The sequence below is a fragment of the Vulpes lagopus genome, chromosome 8, assembly GCF_018345385.1.
Source record: "Vulpes lagopus strain Blue_001 chromosome 8, ASM1834538v1, whole genome shotgun sequence".
NCBI classification, from domain to species: domain Eukaryota; kingdom Metazoa; phylum Chordata; class Mammalia; order Carnivora; family Canidae; genus Vulpes; species Vulpes lagopus.
In genome coordinates this window covers 116,593,774-116,616,432 of record NC_054831.1, presented here as the reverse complement: position 1 = coordinate 116,616,432, position 22,659 = coordinate 116,593,774, and the positions used below count along the sequence as shown (strand labels likewise).

General features: G+C 35.8%; 1 protein-coding gene across 1 annotated transcript in view; it reads right to left on the bottom strand.

The window, feature by feature from the left end:
• Positions 1 to 22,659, bottom strand: part of ITFG1 (integrin alpha FG-GAP repeat containing 1) — a 286,044-nt gene that overhangs the window by 226,378 nt on the left and 37,007 nt on the right. The window contains exon 6 of the mRNA XM_041766923.1: positions 21,852 to 21,946. Within this exon, the coding sequence (XP_041622857.1) occupies positions 21,852 to 21,946 (95 nt within the window). The remainder of the gene's footprint in view (positions 1 to 21,851; positions 21,947 to 22,659) is intronic.

The window sequence follows — 22,659 nt, the reverse complement described above, 5'->3', positions numbered from 1 at the left end:
AACCAGCATACTCTAACTTAGAGTATAAAGAGGAGCTACTGCAGGTCTCTGAGAAAAGAAATTACACAACATCTCTGATTTGGGAAGCTTTACATATGATTGGAACCTTATCAGAAACTGTCTTTTCAGTCTACAAGCACTTTAAAAAAAAAAAAAAAAAGTAGGCCCCACGTACTCAACGTGGGGTGGGGTCAGATCAAGACCTGAGCTGAAAACAAAAGACCTGAGCAGAGCTCAAGAGTCTGACGCTTAACCCACTGAGTCACCCAGGGGCCTCTGTTTGCAAGCATGCCTTTAATCTTTAACACTTCCTTGAGGTCTCCTCTCTAAGACAGAACAGTAGGCCCTGGAGGAGAGACATGGTGTCCCACAGGTGATCTGGCACACAGTAGGCTAGCCTGAAGTTTAGACTTTAAGCTACACTGCTTTTAACAGCACTGCCATGTACCCCCTTCAATTACTCAACAGAGAAAACATGATAAACCTTTATTTATTTATTCTCTCTTCATTTCCAGTGTTTATTTAGAGGTGGTGAGGAACAAAGAAATGGCAGGAAGCATGATGTAGGAAAAGAAAAAAAGGCCTGAATTAGTACAAAAAGTATGGAAATACTTCTTGAAAAATCGACTCAAATTGTACTGCTCGATTTTAGAAATACTCATGAAAGCTAAAACACGGGTCACTAGATTTCTTCATTTTAACTCCTCCTCTTCAAGAAGAAAATCTTTTTTTTTTTTTAAGAAGAAAATCTTTAACTCAAGCTTCCAAATTTGTAGCATTTTTTTTAGCTGTTCTGTAAATTTGTTTTGCTCACTTCAGTTAACATTTATTTTTTCTATAATGATAGGAATTTATAAAAGGCTGAATATAACTGAGGCAATCTGTTTCCAAGAAGAAAATATTACCTTGATACAGGTTGCCTTTTCTATTCCTCTCCCTGAAAATAAGTTAGATACCAAACAAGGTCATCGAGGCAATAATGCCCACAAATAAATCAGATCCTTCCTGACAGGTAAAGAATTTAATCCACGGGCAGGCATTCTTTTCAGAATGATAACCACAACGCCAAAGTGTCACTTATTTCTACTTCAGGGTACCAATGGAGCCTTAGTGACACTAAAGAGCTAATATGATTTCAATGGTGCTCTTTCCGTACTTGTTCACCAGACAATGTTTGAGTGAACATTAATCAGAGATAGAAGTGCAATTCTTCAAAACACATGTGTGGATCAGACTAGATAAAACCCACAATGGAAAGAACTTTCTATGTCAGGAAGAAGAGAACCGCTCTCCATGTACTTCTAATCAGCTCAGGCAAGTGGGTCCCTCTCTGCACAGATGACATTTTGAGGGCTAGGGCTACTCTGACAGATGGCAGGGAGCATAAGACATGTTACCAAGGTGCAAGTAAATGAATTTGTTTCAAATAATAAGTTCAGTGAACATGAAATAAAAGGTAACTGGAATAATACTAGTAAGTGGATTTTAACAGAGAGCCACAATTGACTTTTTGTCTTTAAGAAAAAAACATTTTAAGAGATATTCCTTAGTAAACAGTAGTTTCCATGAGAAAAAGTTTAGAAACCTCACCTTCTTTCCACCTTTTACTAGATATGATGAAGTTTCCCTTCTGTTTCATGCAGCACACTGTTATAAAGGACATTTTTAATATACTGTAATTACTGCTCACATTTCCCTATAACAAGTAAAGATTTTGTTTTACTTATATTATAATTAAACTTTTTTCTAATATTTTCAGGACTTGAAGACCACATATAACAGTATGTCTCATGTCTCTCGATATTAATTAAGTAATTTCTGTCAGTGGGGTCATGTAGTTCCCTAGGTATGTGTGCTTTTATCAACAAAAACACGATAGTGATAATCAGATGGCTTTTTAGTTCAATCTGTTCATATATCAGAATGCAATGAAAGAACACTTGTTCTTTCACTTGTTATGCCACAGGTACTGTGCTAGATTCTCCATGTGTATTCTCTGATTTTATCCCTTGCCCTGGAACACTAGAACTAATAACATCATCATTTTTACAGATGGGGAGTTTGAAGCTTAGGTGAAATAATGTTCAGCTAGTCAGTGGTGGACTCCCCTTTAGAATCCTGGACTCCAAAGCCTGTATTATTAACCACAATGGTACAATTCCTTTGCAACTGGCATTCTTTCCTTTGTCACTCAAATAGTATGGCTAGGCACCAGCACTGTCAGGAGCTCAAGCTAAAACTATGAACAGAGCAGACAACTCTCTTTAAGAGCTGACAAACTCCTAGAGGAAAAAGACAAGTAAACAAGCAATTACAACAGTATAGTAGCCATTACACCAGGGATCAGAGAAAGTTTCCCAGAAAAAAAGACAGAACTCAGCTGAGAGCTGAAGGATATGTAAAAGTCAGCCAGTTGAAAGGTAGGAGCACATAAGTTCCATTTGGCAAGAGTACAAAGAGGTGGGGTTTAGAGAAAGGAAGGGCTTTAGATGCTGTGATAAGGAGTGTAAAATTCTTCCCATTGGCTATGAAGTGCCACTAAGATTTTAATAAGGGTTTGATAAGATTAAATCTCTACTTTAGACTTTAGGATGTCACCTGGACACGAGACTTGAAGAGAAGAACACTAGTGGCTATGAGATCAGTCAGGAGACTGTTAAGTACAGTAAAGTAAGATACAAGGTGGTCTAAACCTGAGTAGTGAAATAGTGGTTTCCAAAGGTTGTTATGAGGCAAAATCATGAAGATTTGGTAACTTCATGAGTGAGAAAGAGAGGAATATGAATGACTCTTATAAATGGCTTGATGGCTGGGGAGATGATGTTGCCACCCAACAAAACAGAAAGCAAACGATAAAGTTTCGTTGTTAAGATAATATGTTCTGTTTTGGCCATGTTGAGTTTAAGATGCCTGTGGATTGCAGGAATGGTAAATTTGTAAGAGAGATCTGGATAGAAGATATAAATTTGAGAGGTGATGGCATAGCTAATGCAACTGATTTAGGCCACGGAAGTGAACAAAGAAATCAATAAAGTGCCCAGGAAGAGTAGTGTAAAAAGGGAAGAGGGGTTGAGGACAAAATCCTGAGATTTACCTCTCTTCATGAGTCAAAGGGACAAAGAGAGAGTTCTAAAAAGAAAGAAAATCAGGTTTCAAAGTGGGTAAAAAAAGTAAGGGTTATCAGGACACAAAAATTGTGTCAGATACTGCCTAGAGGTTAAATTAGACACGACTCCTATGGGATTGTCATAGGAGTTCTGGGATAAGCACTGGTATGACCAGGGAACTGGTGCCTGAATGAGCTGGAGGTGTTGGCCCGTGGGGATGATTATTAAAACAGACTGTTAAAGATGAAAATCATTTGGGAAAGTGTTTTGTGTATTATTTATGTGGTTAATTACAATAGGATCATTTACAAAAAATCAGTGACCTCAGGAGACACGGTTGAAAGCACAATTTTCCAACTTGTCAAGACAAGTTTCAAAAGCCCCACTGAAGCTTTCTCTCATTCTTGCTCTACTTCTTTCATCCTTTCCCTCTGCAGCCTCCCATGCCCAATATGAGGCAGATCCTTTCTAGTATTCTCTCACATGCCCATGCGAACACCCTGCCCAGGTGTTTCTTTGTGGCTTAGTTGACAATTCACAATGACACATTTTCTTATATATTTTTTTCTCTTCCCCAAGGGGATACAAATAAGAAAAGGCTAGGGACTGCTAGTTCTGTTCGCGGGTACATGATAGTTGCTCAATAAACATTTGCTAATCGAATGACCAGAGGAGTAGAATCATTTTGGTAGTAGAATCTGAAACTAATTGAATCATTATACAGTGTTTCCAACCAAGGGCCACTACCTTTTTATTGGGTCACGAAATCAATTTCATCAACATTTTAATATAAAGTGTACCAGACACTGAGTAAGCCTTATTATGTAAAAATGTTAATGTTTATATAGGTATAGACCTATAAATATGCATAGTATAACTATGTATGTATAGGTTATGGTGCAAAATATTTTATTTCTCTCAGTCAGAAATGCTCTAAAGACACTTCATCAAGCTATGCGATACCATCTCTGTTTTATCAAATGAGAATACAGTCTCAAAAAACAAAAAAGACTTGATCAAAACCCAAACGTGAGGGGAAGAACTCAAAGACCAACCTTGTTGGGTGTCATAGTCACAGTTCCCTACAGAACCTTTACTCTGGCCCACAGAGCCAGTATGCATGGTGTTAAAAAATGTTCATTTAACCTTCTGTGAGTATAAGTATCTGGAATATATTTCTATTTGGTACCAAATGGCCAAGTGACTTCAACTATGTTGTCTAATCTTAACAGTTTATAATTTATAGGCTAAATTTACTGGTAAGTGATTTTATTTACTTATTTATTTATTTTAAGATATTTTATTTATTCATTCATGAGAGACACAGAGAGTGAGAGAGGCAGAGAGAGACAGGCAGAGGGAGAAGCAGGCTCCATGCAGGGAGCCCAAGGTGGGACTCGATCCCGGGTCTCCAGGATCACACCCTGAGCCAAAGGCAGGTGCTAAACTGCTGAGCCACCCTGGCTGCCTCTGGTAAGTGATTTAAATGAACAAATTGATCATACATATAAAGAGATTATGTTTTTAATTTTAGAACCACAAAATATGAGGGTCAAATACATTTGTATAGAATCAAAGAAAACATATCTCACATATTGAAATACAGCTGTATTTAATGGAGGGGAAAAATCATACTCCATGCAATAAATACCAAAAACCATTCGAATCAAAGAAAAAATTTCTATGTTGCTATTTCTATACAATAAATAACACACTGCACTAACATAATAAGAAAAAAAGGAACTTAAAAGTGTTTGATTTTTTTTTTTTTAATTGCAAAGAGACTTTATACACTGCTTATGGCCAACACATTGCTCCCTCTGTGGAAATACAATGAATATAATAAACACTCATTATATTTGATCCTCGTCCTCTTTTTTTTTTTAAATCACATTTGTGCTATTTGTAGCATTTGTCCCTTTCCCTTCTTCATAATGAAAAGAAAAAAAAAAGTTCATCTTTGTCAAAACACCCTGAGCCAACAACACTGAGCTTACTGGAGTACCTTCCATTTTTTCACTGTAAGAAGTTGGTGTCCAAAAGTTAAATACCATGTGGAAACAACCAGGTAAATTCAGAATGTGGGGCATTCTATATTTCAAGTGTCTTAGACTCTTTAAAAAGTTAGTATCATTAAAAAAAAAAAGGCAAGGTGATAACTAGATTAAGAGAGATTAGAGAAATAACTATATAGATGAGCTTTGACTGGGTTCTAAACAGGAAAGAAAGGTAGTTATGAAGGGTATTTTGGGAACAATTTTAAAATGCGAATACAAATGGATTATTAAATGATATAATGGATGAACTACTAATTATCTTAGATCTAATAACAGTATTATGGTTGTGTAAGAGAACATCACTTTCAAATAGTTCAGGAAAAATCTTCATGTACATATGTGTGCACAGATGTATATATGTGAAAATATAGCAAAATGTTAAAAATTGTTCAATGTAGGTTAAGGGTATTTTAATTCTAATAGTCTTTTAAATACGTGTGAGTACTTGAAAATTTTCAGACTAAAAAGCTGGGAAAAGAAAAATGAGAAGTCAGTGCTAAATGTAGAACGCTATGTTAAGTAAGCTAAAAGCAGATTTAGTGCTACATATAACAGCACACTGGCATTACAGCATGTGTTTACTTAAAGTTTAAATAAACTTTAACAAAATTTATTTTATTTTTTAAAAAGATTATTTATTTATTTATTCATGAGAGACACAGAGAGAGAGAGAGAGAGAGAGAGAGAAAGAAAGAGAGGCAGAGACACAGGCAGAGGGGGAAGCAGGCTCCCGACAGGGACCCTAGCTGAAGGCAAATGCTCAACCACTGAGCCACCCAGGTGTCCCTAAACCAACAAAATTTAAATTTTAAATCAACAAAGTAAAAGCCTTAAATCCACTGGACGACAGTGGTATCTTATAGATAATATGCAAAATCCACGTGAACTCAGAGAATGTCTTCACAAGCCAGAACATGGTAAGTAGCATTTATTACTGGGGTACTTCCCAGACTGTGTTTAGTGGCAAGACTTAATATGTTAAAAGAGATACATATTCACTTAAAAATAATTCAGCTATGATATAGATGAAGTAGAACTAAAATACCAGAATAGAAGTGTTTCTAAGAAATTAAGTGAAGAAAGGAAGTGTCAAAATAGTATATACCCTCATTTCTCGCAATCATTTTTAAAATTGTGAAATAACTCATACAAACAAAATCTATCAAAGATATAGAGAATAATAAACACTCAAGTATACTCTGCTTCCTTAAATAGATCTCCTCTTTGTCACTCAAATCCAGAGACTCTCTGCTGAATCTTTTCATCTTCCTCCTCCATAAGGTTACTTTCTGATTATTTCTCCACTCTTCTTTATAGTTTTATTATACACACCCATATATATGCAATGTGTATTATTTAGTTCTGCCTATTTTTGAACTCTACCTAAAATCTCTTCTGTGACTTTTATTTTTTGTTCAACATTGTTTCTGAGATTCATTCACGTTAATATGTATGATAGTTTCTTCACTGTGTAGAAGTCTCAATAATTTTTGCAGATCAGATGACTGTAAAATGTTACCTTGTGGATTTCATTTAATTTCTCTGATTTCTTTCTTTCTTTCTTTTTTTAAAAAGTGAATGAGCAAGGGACATCACAGAGGGAGAGGGAGAGGGAGAAGCAGACTTGCCGTCATGCAGGGAGCCTGATGTGGGGCTCGATCCTAGGATCCTGAGATCATAATGTGAGGCAGAGATGCTTAAACTGACTGAGCCACCGAGGTGTCCCTCTTCGATTTCTTATAGATATAGGTTAACTGGCTGTTCTTTTGTGATATGCCTGTCCATATTTTTTGTCCATTTTTCTAGTAAGCTGTTTTTTCCCTTGATTTATGTGTTCATTAGTTAGTTTGGAATTCAATTCATGCTTGGTTATATACTTGCAAATATCTTCTCCCAATCTGTGGCTTTTCTTCTTGTTTTATTTTATTTTATTTTATTTATTTTATTTATTTTTTTATTTATGATAGTCACACACACACAGAGAGAGAGAGAGAGAGGCAGAGACACAGGCAGAGGGAGAAGCAGGCTCCATGCACCGGGAGCCCGACGTGGGATTCGATCCCGGGTCTCCAGGATCGCGCCCTGGGTCAAAGGCAGGCGCCAAACCGCTGCGCCACCCAGGGATCCCCTCTTGTTTTATTTTAATGATATTTTCTGATGAATAGAGGTCTTACTTTCAATATCATTAAAAAAGCAAAACACAAAACAAATCACATATGTTTTCTTTTGTGCAGAGAATATGCTTAGAAAACAATCTGATGAACATAGACCAAAGCAATAACAATGTTAATATCTAGGGTTTCAGGTAATGTGGGACTTGTTTTTTGTATCAATTGTCTGTAATGTTTGAGTATTTAAAAATGAGCTGTATTGAACTGCCTGGGTAGCTCAGTGGCTGAGCAGCTCAGGGCATGATCCCGGGATTCCGAGATCGAGTCTTGAATCAGGTTCCCCACGAGGAACCTGCTTCTCTCTCTGCCTCTCTCTCTCTGTGTCTCTCAGTCTCTCATGAATAAATAAATGAAATCTTAAAAAAAAAAAAAGAGAGAGAGAGAGAGAGCTGTATTATTTCATTCTTCACTGGGGGGACCTTCTAGAGAGTTTATATACAGGTTTCAGGGTGTTCGTGAATAAAATATTTTATTTTTATGGGTAACATTTTTCTTTAGAGAGGTTCCATAGTTTTCCCCAGATTCTCAAAAGGATTTAGTATCACAACAATGTTAAGAATACAGCTCTATACAGTTATATAAATGTATAATAAACTGAAAATTTAGAGGCAGAGGATCTCTTCCTCAGGTCCTATGGTGCGACTTTGGGTAAGTTACTTAACCTTTCTATGTTGGTTTCACAATATAGAAATGAGTTTAATAATAGAGTTTGTTCTATAAGGTTGTCGTGAGGATCAAATAATTAAATACTTACTAAATAAATTATAATTAAACTGCTTGTAATAGGGTCAGGCTCACGTAAGTGCTCAATAAATGGTAGTGATTCTTATTAATTCCTGACTCTACTTCAGGTAAAAACTAAATATATATATATATATATATATATATGTATATATATATATACACACATATATATATATATATGGCAGATTCAATACTTTAATAGACGTTTTTGGGGGGGAAGGGTTGAGGAAAGGATAGACATCCCTTTATTAAGCCTACCTACTAATAATTGGTACTAACAGTTATGAAATAAACAAGTGTAACAGTGCTACTACAGACTAATATTTCTGTAAAGTCTCTCTCAGAAGTATTTAAGAATGAACTGTGTAAGTACCAGAGAAGTTACAGGATGCTTACAAAAAAACATATCCTATTACTTTGTCTCCCTAGCGCCCTACCCTTATCAAAGACCAAAATGATAACATCAGAAACAACTGCAATTTTTAGTAAACAGGTCTCTTCATCTTTGCTGATAAATATCAACTATTGTTTAGAACAGAATTTGAATCAGTTCAAACTGAATGCATTTAGAAGGGACTTACATGATAACCTTATGGTATCTTAAGGGTTGAAATAGCTTAATTTGTTGTTTTTTTTTTTTTAATGGACAGAACTCTTGACAAATGTCTCCATTATTTTCTACATCTGCTTAGATAAAACTTCCACAGCTAAAGTTCCTAAGCTTTGTATATAGTTCTGAGAAAACTCCTGTGGAGTTTTAAAAGAGAACCCCTCTAATAATATATTTGAACTGCAAACAAATACCATTTTCGTCAAGAGCTTTCTTTCTTTGTTTTGTTTTTTTTTTAAACATTATTTATTTATTTATTCATAGAGACACACACACACACACACAGAGGCAGAGACACAGGCAGAGGGAGAAGCAGGCTCCATGCAGGGAGCCTGACGTGGGACTCGATCCTGGGTTTCCGGGATCACGCCCTGGGCTGGAGGTGGCGCTAAACCCACTGAGTCACCAGGGCTGCCCCAAGAGCTTTCTTTGTTAGCTGTTAAATCTTTAGCTGAGAGGCCTACCAATTAGGACAGTTCAAGCACTTAAAAATATGCTAGCTGTTTGAAGGTTCTGTTCTGCTGCCAAACTTGGGACTGTTTATTCAACAGATATTCTTAAGTCCCTTTGGTGCTAGGCACTGTTCTAGGTACCAGAGAAATGACCGTGAACAGAACAAAAAATAATCCCCGCCCTCATGGAGTTTATGTTATAGTAGGAGAAGACATAAAAAAAAAAAAAAAGAAGTATAGAATATTTTAGCAAGGGAAAGGGATTTGGAGAAAAACTAAAGCAGAGCAAAAGCAAAGGGGAGTGCTTGTGAGTTGCAATTCTGAATCCAGCAGGACTCAATGAGAAATAAGATGACATCTGAATGAATGTGTGAAGGAAATGAAGTACATTTGGAGAAATAACTTCAAAGAGGTGATACAGGTATCTGGAAGGATAATATTCTAGGCAGAGATAATAGCTACTTGACCCAAGCCCTGCAATTGGACCTTGCTTTGTAGTGTTTAAGGAACATCAAGGAAGTTAGTGTGGCTGGTGCAATGCATCAAAGGGAAAAGAAAATAGAAGCCTAGAAAGGTGATAGTGGGTAAAATTATGGGGGGCCCAGTTGGCCATTTTAAAGGCATTGGCTGGACCTCTAAACCTAATGAAGAAGCCACTGGGAAACTTTTGAGAGCAGTGACATGACCTGAGTTATATTTTTAAAGATCACAACAACTCATGTGTTAAACACAGATGACAGAGGGACAAAACCAGAAGCAGAAGCAGGGGAATAGTAACTGGAATAATTCAGGTGAGAAATGATATCTTGTATCAGGGTAGCTACAGTGAAGGTCTTGAGAAGTGGTCAGGTTGTGGATATATTTAGAAAGCAGAATGAACAGTACCTATTCATTACTTGACAGATCTGATGTTGGGGATGACAGAAAGAAGTGGCAAGGATGACTCCTAACATTTTGACAGAGTACCTGGAAAAATGGGGATAACCATTAAGATGGAAGATTTTGGGGTGAGGAGGTATGAAAGGAAAGATCAGGGATACAGTTTTGGAAATATTGTCTGAAATATCTAATCAGACAGAGATTTGGATGTAGAGATGGCTGGCAGGAAGCTGGATATGTGACTTTGGAGCTCAGAGGGAGATCCAGCCTGGAGATACATAAACTTGGCAGTCATTACATGTACATGATGCTGGAAACCATGAGATCACCAAGGCTGTGCAAGGAAAGAAAGGTAAAAGGAATCTTGTGTAGCTCCACCAAATGTACTATAAACAATTGCTCTTCAGCATTAACATGCACCTGGTTCTGAAATTCTGCTGCATTTTAAAACATTTAAGATGTAAATCAGTCAGTGTATTTAAAACTCAAATTTAAACTTCTGAATCCAACATGAATAAAGGGATATCTTGCTATTATAACATCCTTAAGGTTCGTGCTAAGATAGCATTTTAGTCTAGCGATCTTGCTTTTCATCTTTAAAGCTTTGGTTTCCAGCATAATGCCTCACAGAGAAGAAAGTCCAGTAACTTTTTAAAAAAGATTTTATTTATTTGAGAGATAGCAAGAGAGAGAACACAAGCAGGGGGGCGGGATAGTGGGAAAAGAAGGAGCAGACTCTCCACTGAGCAGGGAGTCCAATTTGAGCTCTATCCCAGGACCCTGAAATCATGACCTGACCCAGAGGTAGATGCTTAACCGACTGAGCCACCTAAGTGCCTGAAAATCAGTAATTATTGAGACTGAGAAATGAGTGAAAATGTATTTATGATAGCAAAGAAATGTTTAGGTCATGTTGAAATGCAAATCAACACCATGAGTTATCACCTCATGCCTATTAGAAAGGCTATTATCAAAAAGACAAGAGATAAATGCTAGAATGGATGCGGAGAGAAGAGAATCCTTATGTACTCTTGGTAGGACTGTAAATTGGTACAGCCACTATGGAAATGATCTGGAGATTCCTCACAAAAGTTAAAACTAGAGTTACTATACATGATCCAGCAAGTCTACTCCTGGGAATACATCTGAAGGAAACGAAAACTCTGTGCTGAAGAGATATCTGTGTCTCCATGTTCATTGCAGCATTATTTACAATAGCTAATAAATGGAAACAATCTATGTGTCCACTCCTGGATGAAATTATATGTATATAATTATACACACATACACACACACACACACACAATGAAGTATTATTCAGCCATAAAAAAATGATGAAATCCTAACATTTGCAACAATATGGATAGAACCTTGAGGGCATAATTCCAAGTGAAACAGGACAGACAGAGTAAGACAAATTTCATTTATATGTGAAACCTAAAACAACAAGAGAATAAACCAAACTTGGAAAGAAAGATCAGATCTGTGGTTATCAGACGTGGCCAGAAGGGGCAGCGGGAATTGTAGTAAGGTTATAAATAAACACTAGGATGTATTGTACAACATGATGACTATAGATAACACTGCTGTATGATATATAGGAAAGTTATTAGAGTAATCCTAAGAGCTCTCATTACAAGGAAAAAGACATTTTGCACATGTGCTTTTTTTTTTATTTGCTTAGTTTTTATATCTCTATTAGATGATAACTGTTAACTAGACTTATTGCGGTAATCACTTCACAATGTATGTAAATCAAATCATTATACTGTAAACCCTAAACTTATATAGTGCTATATGTCAATAGATCTCAATAAAATAGGGGAAAGACAAAGAAATATTCAGGTCATGATTCCCAATAATACAACACTTGCCCCTTTAAATGCCTAGCAGGCCCCATCCACCCTGCTCAAGGAAATAACTAGGGAGGTATTCTAACTGTGAACTTTCAAGTTCTAAAAGTAAACACATGGCTAGCGGCCATGTAATGGGATATCTTTCCAGTTTTGTAATAAGCAGACAAATGACCTAACAAAGAAAATGGTAGGCTCCCTGGGGCCAACGGTTGCATATTTTATATTGCTCACCAAAAGACCAGCCTCTAAGTTCCTTCATTTGGTTCCCTTTCAGGGCTAGATGACAGAACCATGGCAACTATTTGGCAGGAACAAGGTGGTGGTTGGTGGGGGGAGGGTTGCTTAGAGAGACTGTTATAATCTATCTGACTTTTCATAGCCAAGGTCTTATCTTTGGTTGATAAATATATTATATGACTCTTTTTCATTACTTTGTGCAGTGACCCCAGTCAGTCAGAGACATCCATTTGCCTAGGGCAGCAGTTCTCAAGCTTTTTGGTTTCAGGATCTCTTCGCACTCTTATTGAGGATCCCTGAGAGCTTTTGTTTATGCGAGCTGTATCTATCATATAATAGATATAATATTGCTATAACCTATCAAATTAAAAATGAAAGCAGATACTGTTTTTTAGAAGGAAGTCTTAATTAAAATAATTAGCATTTAAAAAATAGGATTACAAAAAAAATAGGATTACTAAAGTTACAATTATGTGAAAAGCATATTTTATATGGTCAAGAGTCCAGGGCAGACTCTGTCAAATTTATGTTGGAGATTTACTCAACAAGCATTTACTGAACTTGGGTATTTGGCCACACACTATTAAAGTAGACATTTTAAAAACACAAGAATACATAAGCACACAAACACAAGTGTCAGAGCAATGAATACACTATATGTTTTAACGTTTCTGGGAAACTCCACTGTGTAGTTGAGAGAATGAGAGCAAAGAGAATGACAGTGAAAAGAATGTGAGAGAATGAGGGTGAAAAAGGCAAGTAATGTCTTATGGTTTTTATAAAAATTACTTTGACCTCAAGGACCCTACCCCCCAAAGGGTTTTTGCCATCCTCAGGGATACCCACACCACACTTTAAGAACTGTTTGGTCTAGGGGAAAATTAAGGTTACCACAGCAGAATCACAAAATGAGTCAATTATTTAGCTTTTGATCTCCAAAATAGCATTTTTTGAGTCTCCAGTCAGAAAAAAGTACCTAAAGTCAGGATCTGTTGAGAATGAAAAAAGATTCTTAAATCCCTGTAATTCTATTTACATATTAAAAGCAAAACCTGGGGATCTGAACAAATTTTATTTAAATCACAGGTAGAAAAAAACTGAAGTCTGAATGTGAGGAAGCAAGAAGGCAGCTGGGGGCAAAGAGGAGTCAGAGATTAGAGAAAGAGGAGATTCAAGGCCCGTTTCCTTGACTGCCTTTCCTGGCCTCAGTGTCAAGGTTCAACCTGGAGGAGGAAAACACTGAGAATACAGAAAGTGATGAAGCTGAAGGGAAAGCAGAGTACAGAACTGCACACTGCTTCCTGTTGGAACTCAGGGAGAAGCCTGGTTTGTGAAATGACAGCTATGCACAGGGGTTTATCCTTAGTGACATAAAAGACAGCACAGAATGTCTAACCTAGCATTCTCATAGTTCCCTTGACTTTCATTTGTAGAGAAAGACTTAAGATCAAAAAGGTAGTCAGTTGAGGGTCAAAGGACCTGCAAGGGTTAATATGGTACAAGTCAAATGAATCCCATGGTAGAGGACAGATTCAGTCAGAGGGCTGAATAGAAGAGGTGGAGCTTCAGAGGAATCCATTAAAACAGCGAGATTCAAGGTAGAATTAAGTTAGGGCAGACTGCGAAGCTCTTATTGAGTCAGAAAAGATCAGTAGGTCCCCAGCTGCCTACTTCAGCAGCAAATGCCAGCAGGGTATCTAGTGTACAAGGGCCATCAGTGTGGTGGTACAAGGACCTCAAAGCAGATACAAAGATCTCTCCTTCCAATTCTTTGAGGACTTATGAGCCTATGCTTAGGCTCACCCAGTTGTCATTCATGCTAGAAGGAAAAATGGGGTAGGGTCTAAAAAAACTGAAAATTTAACCAACAAATTAAAATCCTAAAGAGATCATTTTAATTGAGAAGCTTAAATTCCCTTTCTCCCATACCTACCCAAGGCATAGGGCCTTGATTTTAGAAAATAAATAGGCTGTTCACTGTGTATACCTATGTTGTAATCCGTTATAATTTTAATGGCACTATTAATGATATTCCTTTTAAAGTGAATATGCTCTATAAGGGAGGACACAGATAAACAGTTAAGTACAGGAATTAATTCCTCAGTAGCAAGGAAGCCTGTGTTGCTGAAGAAGGAATCCTCAGGGGCCACAGATACAGAAAGATGTGAATCTAAAGATATAATAAAAATATCAACAAAATATGCAACTCAATCAAAGATTTAAAGGCAATATAAAAGCACCAAAAATATTTTTAAAATTTGTTTAAAAAATCTTACATACAAATGGTATTATCCAAGCATGACACAAAACTTAAAAACCATGAAAGAAAAATTTCATTCGTAAACATTTAACAATTCTATATTGTCCAAAAAATGCTAAATATAAAGTAGGAAATTATACAACAAGCTGGAGATATATATAGCATGTATCACAAAGTAAGAATAATTTCCTTAAGGTAGAAGATCTTTTTATGTAGATGAACTAGAGGATATTATGCTAAGTGAAACAAGTCAGTCAGAGAAAGACAAATACTATATGATTTCATTCATATGTAGAATTTAAAAAATACAGATGAAGACAGGGGAAGGGAAGGAAAATAAAATAAGACGAAAACACAAAGGGAGGCAAATCATAGAGACGCTGAACTCTAGAAAACAAACTGAGGGTTAATTCAGGTGAGGTGGGTAGGAGGGGGGGGTAATTAGATGAAGGGCATTTAGGAGGACATTATATACAATCCACGTACACTAAATTCTACCTCACTAATAATACAGTATGTAACTAAATTGAATTTACATAAAGAATAGAAAAAGATATCAGAAAAGGAATAACTTTTATAAATTTTAAAGAACTGCAAATGGGTAATAATTATATGAAAAGCTGTTTAACATTAATAACATTTCAAGGGATGCAAATCAAAATAAGGTGTGATTTTGTATCTGTTAGATTAGCAAAAACTGTGAACATTTAAAGTAACAAATGTTATATTTACTTTTTCTTTTTTAAAAAATATTATTTATTTATTTATTCATGAAAGACACAGGTAGAGAGAGAAGAAGAGACACAGGTAGAGGGAGAAGTAGGCTCCAATCAGGGAGCTGGATGTGGGACTTGATCCCGGGTCTCCAGGATCACGCCCTGGGCTGAAGGCAGCGCTACACCGCTGAGCCACATGGGCTGCCCATATTTACTTTTTCTGTATGCCTGAAATAATCCATAATTAATACATACACATTTAGGAAAATAAAAGAAAATATCCGACATTGGCTAGAATGAGCACTTTCATATACTTTTTGTGGGAGTGCAAATCAGTATAGTCTCTGAATAGAAACTGCAATATGTATGAGAATCAAAAATAAAAGTTTTCTGTGTTCATTCTAGTTTATCCTTTGTTCTCCTCAGTATTTAAAATATTCTAAGATAAAAGCTATTTAAAGGAAAGTAAAGCACATGCACAATCTTAATTAAAGTGCTGGGAATATGAGATATTCCTATGTTTGCACATGAATACAAAGATGTATGAACAAAAAGGTTTAATGGAGTACTGTTGCAAACAAAAAGGAAAAGGATACAAATGTCCATCAAGAGATGGATATTTAGTCAAATTAGAGTATCTGTCTATAAAGGAAAAACCATTAATTCGTTAAAAAAAACAGGTAGAATCTATATGTGCTGGTATGTTAATATATACGAATTAAGAGAGATTCACAGTTACATACAAAATTTACTTCGGTAAAAAAGGAAAGTGTGAATCTGTGCAAAACAATTCAGGAAGAGCACAGAGGAAACTGAAAATAGTGGTTGCCTCTCTTTACACACTTTTGAATTGTTTGAGTTTTTTTTACCATAATCACGTTACTTTTAAATAATTTTTAAGATATATAAATACTCACATGAATAACTGATCAAACAAAAACCAAATGTAAGGGCGCCTGGGTGGGTAAGGGGTTGAGCCTTTGGCTCAGGGCATTATCCGTTGGTCCTGAAATCAAATCTTGTGTTGGGTTCCCTGGAGGGACCCTGCTTCTGTCTCTTTGTCTCTAGTGTTGCTCATGAATAGATAAATAAAATCTTAAAAAACAAAACAAAACAAAACAAAAACCCAAATACCGAATTCATAGCCCTCTGTTCTTAGAACTCTAATCTCACTTTTTCAGGGCTCTGCCACTTCCACAGCTTTGACAACGTAGAACACCCAAATTAAAGTTCTCACCTTGCACTCATGCTCTCAAGTTCTAGGGTAAAACTGACAATGGCTGCTTGCACGTAGGTGTTCCCCACCCACCTCGGCCTCAAATACCTTTTGTCTAAACTCAAATTCTCCCATATCAAATGTGCTTCCTAAATTCTCCACTCTGGATTAAAATTCTGTTATTCTATCAACCAAGGAACTTCTACAACCACTGGCAACTGACTCACTTGGGCTACCATTTTCCTAAATAGTCTTCAAGTTTTCCAGTTCTTTACTACCCCAAAACATTCTGTATTTCTTAACATGTTCTTCTAATCATCTCATTTTTTCCAATAATCCACCTTAAGAAAAAAATCTTGGTGTCTTAGCCCAACTTTCTATACACAGCAGAAATTATTGCACATCACCTAGAGTACACTCTGTTGCACTCCTTTATTCCTACAGAAGAAAAACCATCTTATCATCAATTTACCCCATTTGGTAACTAAGGAAAAGATACCTGTCTTCAAAAATAAAAACATATACTAGAACCCAGGTATTGTTATAAAATAGAACCTGTATCAAAAGTCCAATTGAGAAAGAAGATATTTACAGGTGAATGACTTGGGACATGTGGACCATTTCACCTCTCCTAACAATCCAAGAACTGGTTCTTGGTATGGACATATCATCTTTTTTTTTCATCTATCAAAATAGTAGTAAATTTTTAAAAAGTAATATCAAGTTTTGGCAAAGGTAGGAGAAATAAGCACTTTCACTGTTTTCTGGAGGGCAGTGTAGCAATGTTTTACCTTAAAAATCTTTATACTTATTTAACTAGGTATTTTACTTCCAGGACCTGTCTTTGAGGAACTTTTGAGAGATATACACAAAATAAGGTACCAGAGGTCTAGTTAGGATAAAAAACAAAACAAAAAACTAGAAACTACTGTTCAAGAAAAAAAAAAAAAGGATTAGTTACCATACAATGGATAAAAGTCATTAAAAGCCACAGTTTTGGTAACTACAAAAAAAATATATAATAAACAATGTTTAAAAAAATATGCTATGGCCAACTCAATTACTACATTACATATCTTTTTCTCATAGAAGTTCCATCTATGACAATAATTTCTTCTAGAACTAATCATTCAGAAAAGCTTTAGATTTTCTAAAGAATGAGCATAGAGCATATGATGGATAATGAGAAACATATAACTCACTTTTTCATCTGGCCAATTCTTAGCTCAATTGCATCAGGACTCCAGTCCCAAGAACAGCAGGGCTATCTCTCTTCCTACTACCTCTGTTGTTATTGTAAAGCAGTTTGTAATTAATATGTGCTTATTTTATTCTGCTACATAACATAGCTAGACTTGTAAGCCTCTTCTACACTAAATGCTCTTTGATGACTGCAAATATTTCTTGTCATCTATGTATTTCATATAACAAAAGAGCAGAGGGCTTTGCATGCAGCAAGTATTCAATAACTTTGCTGAAATTATTTTATTTAATTTTTTAAAAAAAAGATTTTATTTATTTATTCATGAAAACATGGGGGGGGGGGGCAGAGACACAGGCAGAGGGAGAAGCAGGCTCTATGCAGGGAGCCCAACGTGGGACGTGATCCCGGGTCTCCAGGATTATGCCCTGGGCTGAAGGTGGTGCTAAACCGCTGAGCCACTGTGCTGCCCTGCTGAAATGATTTTAAAGGCAGAAATAAGGTTTTGAAAAACATCACACTAACAATGATAATTTTTAATATTTCCCCATGTATTTTAAGTTAACTTTAGAAAGATTACTCAAAGAGAATCTCTTTACTGGTAAAAATGGAATGAAGAGGAAAAAGAAATACAAAGTAAACAATTAGAAAAGAGGGAAGCAAAATGACCTGTGCTTATAGACAATATGAATTAATTTGTAGACAACCCTAAAGATTCCACAAAAAAGTGTCAGAACTAGTAAGTGAAGTCAGCAAAATAGCAGGATGCAAAATTAACACACAAAAATTGGGTGCATTTCTACATATTAACAATGAAAAATCTAAAAAGGAACTTAAGAAAACAACTTTATTAACAACAGAATCAAAAGCATTAAAATAGGAATTAACCAAGGAGGTGAATGATTTGTATAGTGAGAACTATAAACACTGTTGAAATAAATCATTAAATCATTAAAACATTTAAATAAATGGAAACATGTTTCATGTTAGATTGCCAGACAATATTGTTATGACGTCAGTATCGCCCAAAATGATCTACAGATTCAGGAAAATCCTTATCAAAACCCCAACATTTTTGGAAGAAACAGAAAAATCCATCCTTAAATTCATGGAATCTCAAAGGACCCCAAATAGCCAAAACAATTTTGAAAAAGAACAAAGTTGAAGAACTCACACTTTCTGATTTCAAAATTTACTGAAGAGCTATCATAATAAAAACAGTGTGGTATTAGCATAAAGGCAAATGTATAGGTCAGTAGAACAGATAAAGAGCCCAGAAATAAATCCTCCTATATACTGTCAAATGACTTTTGACAAGGGTGCCAAGATTATTTAGTGAGGAAATGATAAGTCTTTTCAACAAATGGTGCTGGGAAAATTGGTCCATGCAAAAGAATGAGGCTGGACTCTTATCTAACACTGAATACAAAAGTTAACACAAAATAGATTAAAGCCCAGAAGTAAGGGATAAAAGTATAAAACTCTTATGAGAAAATATGGGGCAAAAGCTTCACAATACTGGACTTGGCAATGATTTCTTGGATAGACACCAAAGGCACGGGTAACAAAGAAACAACAGACAAAATGGACTTAATGAAAATTAAAAACATTGCTGCATCCAAAAACACTATCAACAGAGCAAAAAAGCATCCCCAAAGTGAGAGAAAATATTTTCAAATCATATAACTGATGAGGAAGTAATAGTCTGGATAGAGAATAACTCAAACTCAACAACACCAAAAAAAAAAAAAAAATCCAATTAAAAAATGGGCAGACTTGAATAAACATTCTTACTAAGGAAATATGCAAATGGCCAAAAACCACACAAAAAGATGTTTGACATTATTTCTTTTCTTTAAGATTTATTTGAAAGAGAGAGAATCCTTGAGCAGACTCCCTGCTGAGTGGGGAGCCCAATGCAAGGTTCCATTCCAGAACTCTAAGACCAAAAGTCAGATGCTTAACTGCCTGACATACTCAGGTGCCCCAAGATGTTCAACATTATTAATCATTAGGGAAATGCAAATCAAAAGTACAATGAGATACCACCTTACACACATTAGGAGGACTACTATGAAAAAAAACAAAAAAACCAAAACCAGAAAATAACAAATGTTGCCAAGTATGTGGAGAAATTGGAACCCTTGTGAACTGTTGGTGGGAATGGAAAATGGTGTAGCTGCCGTGATGGCGGTTCCTTAACATATATATAAAAGAATTACCATATGATCCAGAAATCCCACTTCCAAGGCAATTGAAAGCAGGATTTCTGAGATGTTTGTGCATCCATGTTCATAGCAATATTATTCACAACAGCTAAAAATCAGAAGTAAACTAAATGTTCATGAACAGATGAATGGATAAGCAAAATGTGGGACATGTACAGTGAAGTATTATTTAGCTTAAAAGAGGAAGGAGGGATGCCTGGGTGGCTCAGCGGTTTGGCACCTGCCTTTGGCCCAGGGTGTGATCCTGGAAACTTGGGATCAACTCCCACATTGGGCTCCCTGCCATGGAGCCTGTTTCTCTCTGCCTGTGTCTCTGCCTTTCTCTCTGTATCTATCTCTCATGAATAAATAAATAAAATCTTAAAAAAAAAAAGAGGAAGAGAGAGTTGATATATGTAATATGTATGAACCTTGAAGACATTATGCTAAGTGAAGTCAGTCACAAAATAACAAATACTGTCAGGATGTTGTTTATTTGAAGTACTTAAAGTAGTCAAAAGCAGAGCTGGAACATAGAATAGAAGTTGCTAGAGGCTGGAGAAAGGGAATGAGGAGTTACTGTTTAAGGGTGTACAGTTTCAGGTTTATAAAATGAAAGAGTTACACGGTGGGACAACATTATGAGTGTCTTTAATACAACTGTACTATATACTTAAAAATGGTTAAGATGGCAACTTTTATGAGTATTTGACCACATTAAAAATAACTGGAAAAAAACATAGGAGGAAGCAAACATCCAGCACTTAACCTGCCTCTCTCAACTGTAGTTTATAAACAGATAGCAGTATCTAGGAGGTATTCTTGACCAAAAACCCCCCAAAGTCTTATTCTGATCAAGGCTTCAAATTTAACTACTGATTAGGAAGAAATACAGGGGATAGATTCACATGCTAAGACTGTGGAGACAGAATTGGCAAAACCCAGTTTGAAACATTTTATAATATAGATAATGTTTTCTTAATACATGTATGTACCCCGTTTAGCTCCTGATTTGATAAAAATACTTAGGACATAACTGGGGCATTTTCAATAGTGAATAAATATTTGATGATATTAAAAAACCACTGTTAAATTTTTTTTTAGATATCAAAATGATCTTATGGTTGTTAAAAATAAAAAAGTCCTTATCATTTAGAAATATAGATTAAAATATTGACAAATGGGGGCCTCTGGGTGGCTCAGTGGTTGAGCATCTATCTGCCTTTGGCTCAGCGTGTGATCCTGGGGTCCTGGGATCGAGTCCCACATTGGGCTCCCTGCAGGTAGCCTGCTTTTCTCTCTGCCTATGTCTTTGTCTCTCTCTGTGTGTGTCTCTCATAAATCAATCAATCAAATCTTAGAGAGAGAAATATTTACAAATTAAATGATACAATATTTGGGATTTCAAATTATTTGGGGCAGGAGGGATTGTGAATGGTTGTACCAATGAAATAAGATTGACTGTATACTGATCATTGTTGAAGCTAACTGATAATTTAAAAGTGCTTATATCATCCTATTCTACTTTTCTATGTTTAGGATTTTTCATTATAAAAAGTTGTAAAAAGTCTTTGAAAATTTTAAATTATAAGCTAAGTATTTTTCTTATAATTAAATTTACAGCATTTATTAGTCGCAATAATTTTTAAACGAAAAGGGAAAGAAACATCAGGCAACAGGTGTCTCAATTATCTAAGTTCACGTTAAGTGGAGAATACAAATGCTGATGTGGTTAACAAACAACAAAAGCAACAACTAAAGGTTTATTTATTACATCCAGTACTTTTTGTAAAAAAAGATTTAATTAGTTGAGTGAAAGAAAGAGAGTGAGCATGAACAGAGGTGAGTGTAGAGGGAGAAGTAGGCTCCCTGCTAAGCAGGGAGCCAGAGTTTGGGCTCTATTCCAGGACCCTGGGATCATGACCTGAGTTGAAGATAGTTAACCAGCTGAGCTACTCAGGTGCCCCAATATCCAGTATTTTTAATATCTATCTAATATCACTGACTTCCTTATAACCTTTTAAAATTTTGGTTTTAACATTCAACTGAGTAAGAATAATTACTAAGATAAGAATAAGTAAAACCTTATAATTCTTTGGCAGATTGAAAGAAATATTTTATATTTATGTGCAACTTACCTGCTGTAAAATCTGCAGTGAGATCAATAAATGCGTGAGAATGTGGAATTCGCATTTTACTTTTAGTGGCCAATGCAGGATGCCATGATAAATTCCTAAAAAATAAAATTAAAAAAAAAATAATTTTCTTAAGGGAAATATCAAATAAGCATTGTTTTCAAACAGAAAAATCCCTGCCTGCAAGATATTTTAAAAATTTATTGATTTTTGTTGAGATATTTCTCATACCATAAAATTCACTCTTTTAGAGTATATAATTTAATGATTTTAGTATAGTCACAGTTTGTAAACATCACCATTACGGACTTGGAAAAAATTTTCTTTACCTCAAAAAGAAACCCTGTATCCATTAGTTACTTCTCTTCTCCCCTCCCTATAGCCCTTAGCAAATACTAATTTGCTTTTTATAACTATGATTTTCCCTATTCTGGACATTACTTATAAATGGAATCTGGTTCTTCCATATAGAATAATAATTTTAGGTTTATTCATGTAGCATATGTCAGTACTTCAGTCCTTTTAATGAATGGCTGAATGATATTTCACTGTATAGTTGTATTTTTTGTTTATTCATTTATCTGTTGATAGACATTTGGCTTGTTTTCACTCTTGGCTATTATAAATAATGGTACTATGAATATTCATGTGAAAATTTTTATAAAATCCAAGTTCAGGGATCCCTGGGTGGCGCAGCGGTTTAGCACCTGCCTTTGGCCCAGGGCGCGATCCTGGAGACCCGGGATTGAATCCCACGTCGGGCTCCCGGTGCATGGAGCCTGCTTCTCCCTCTGCCTATGTCTCTGCCTCT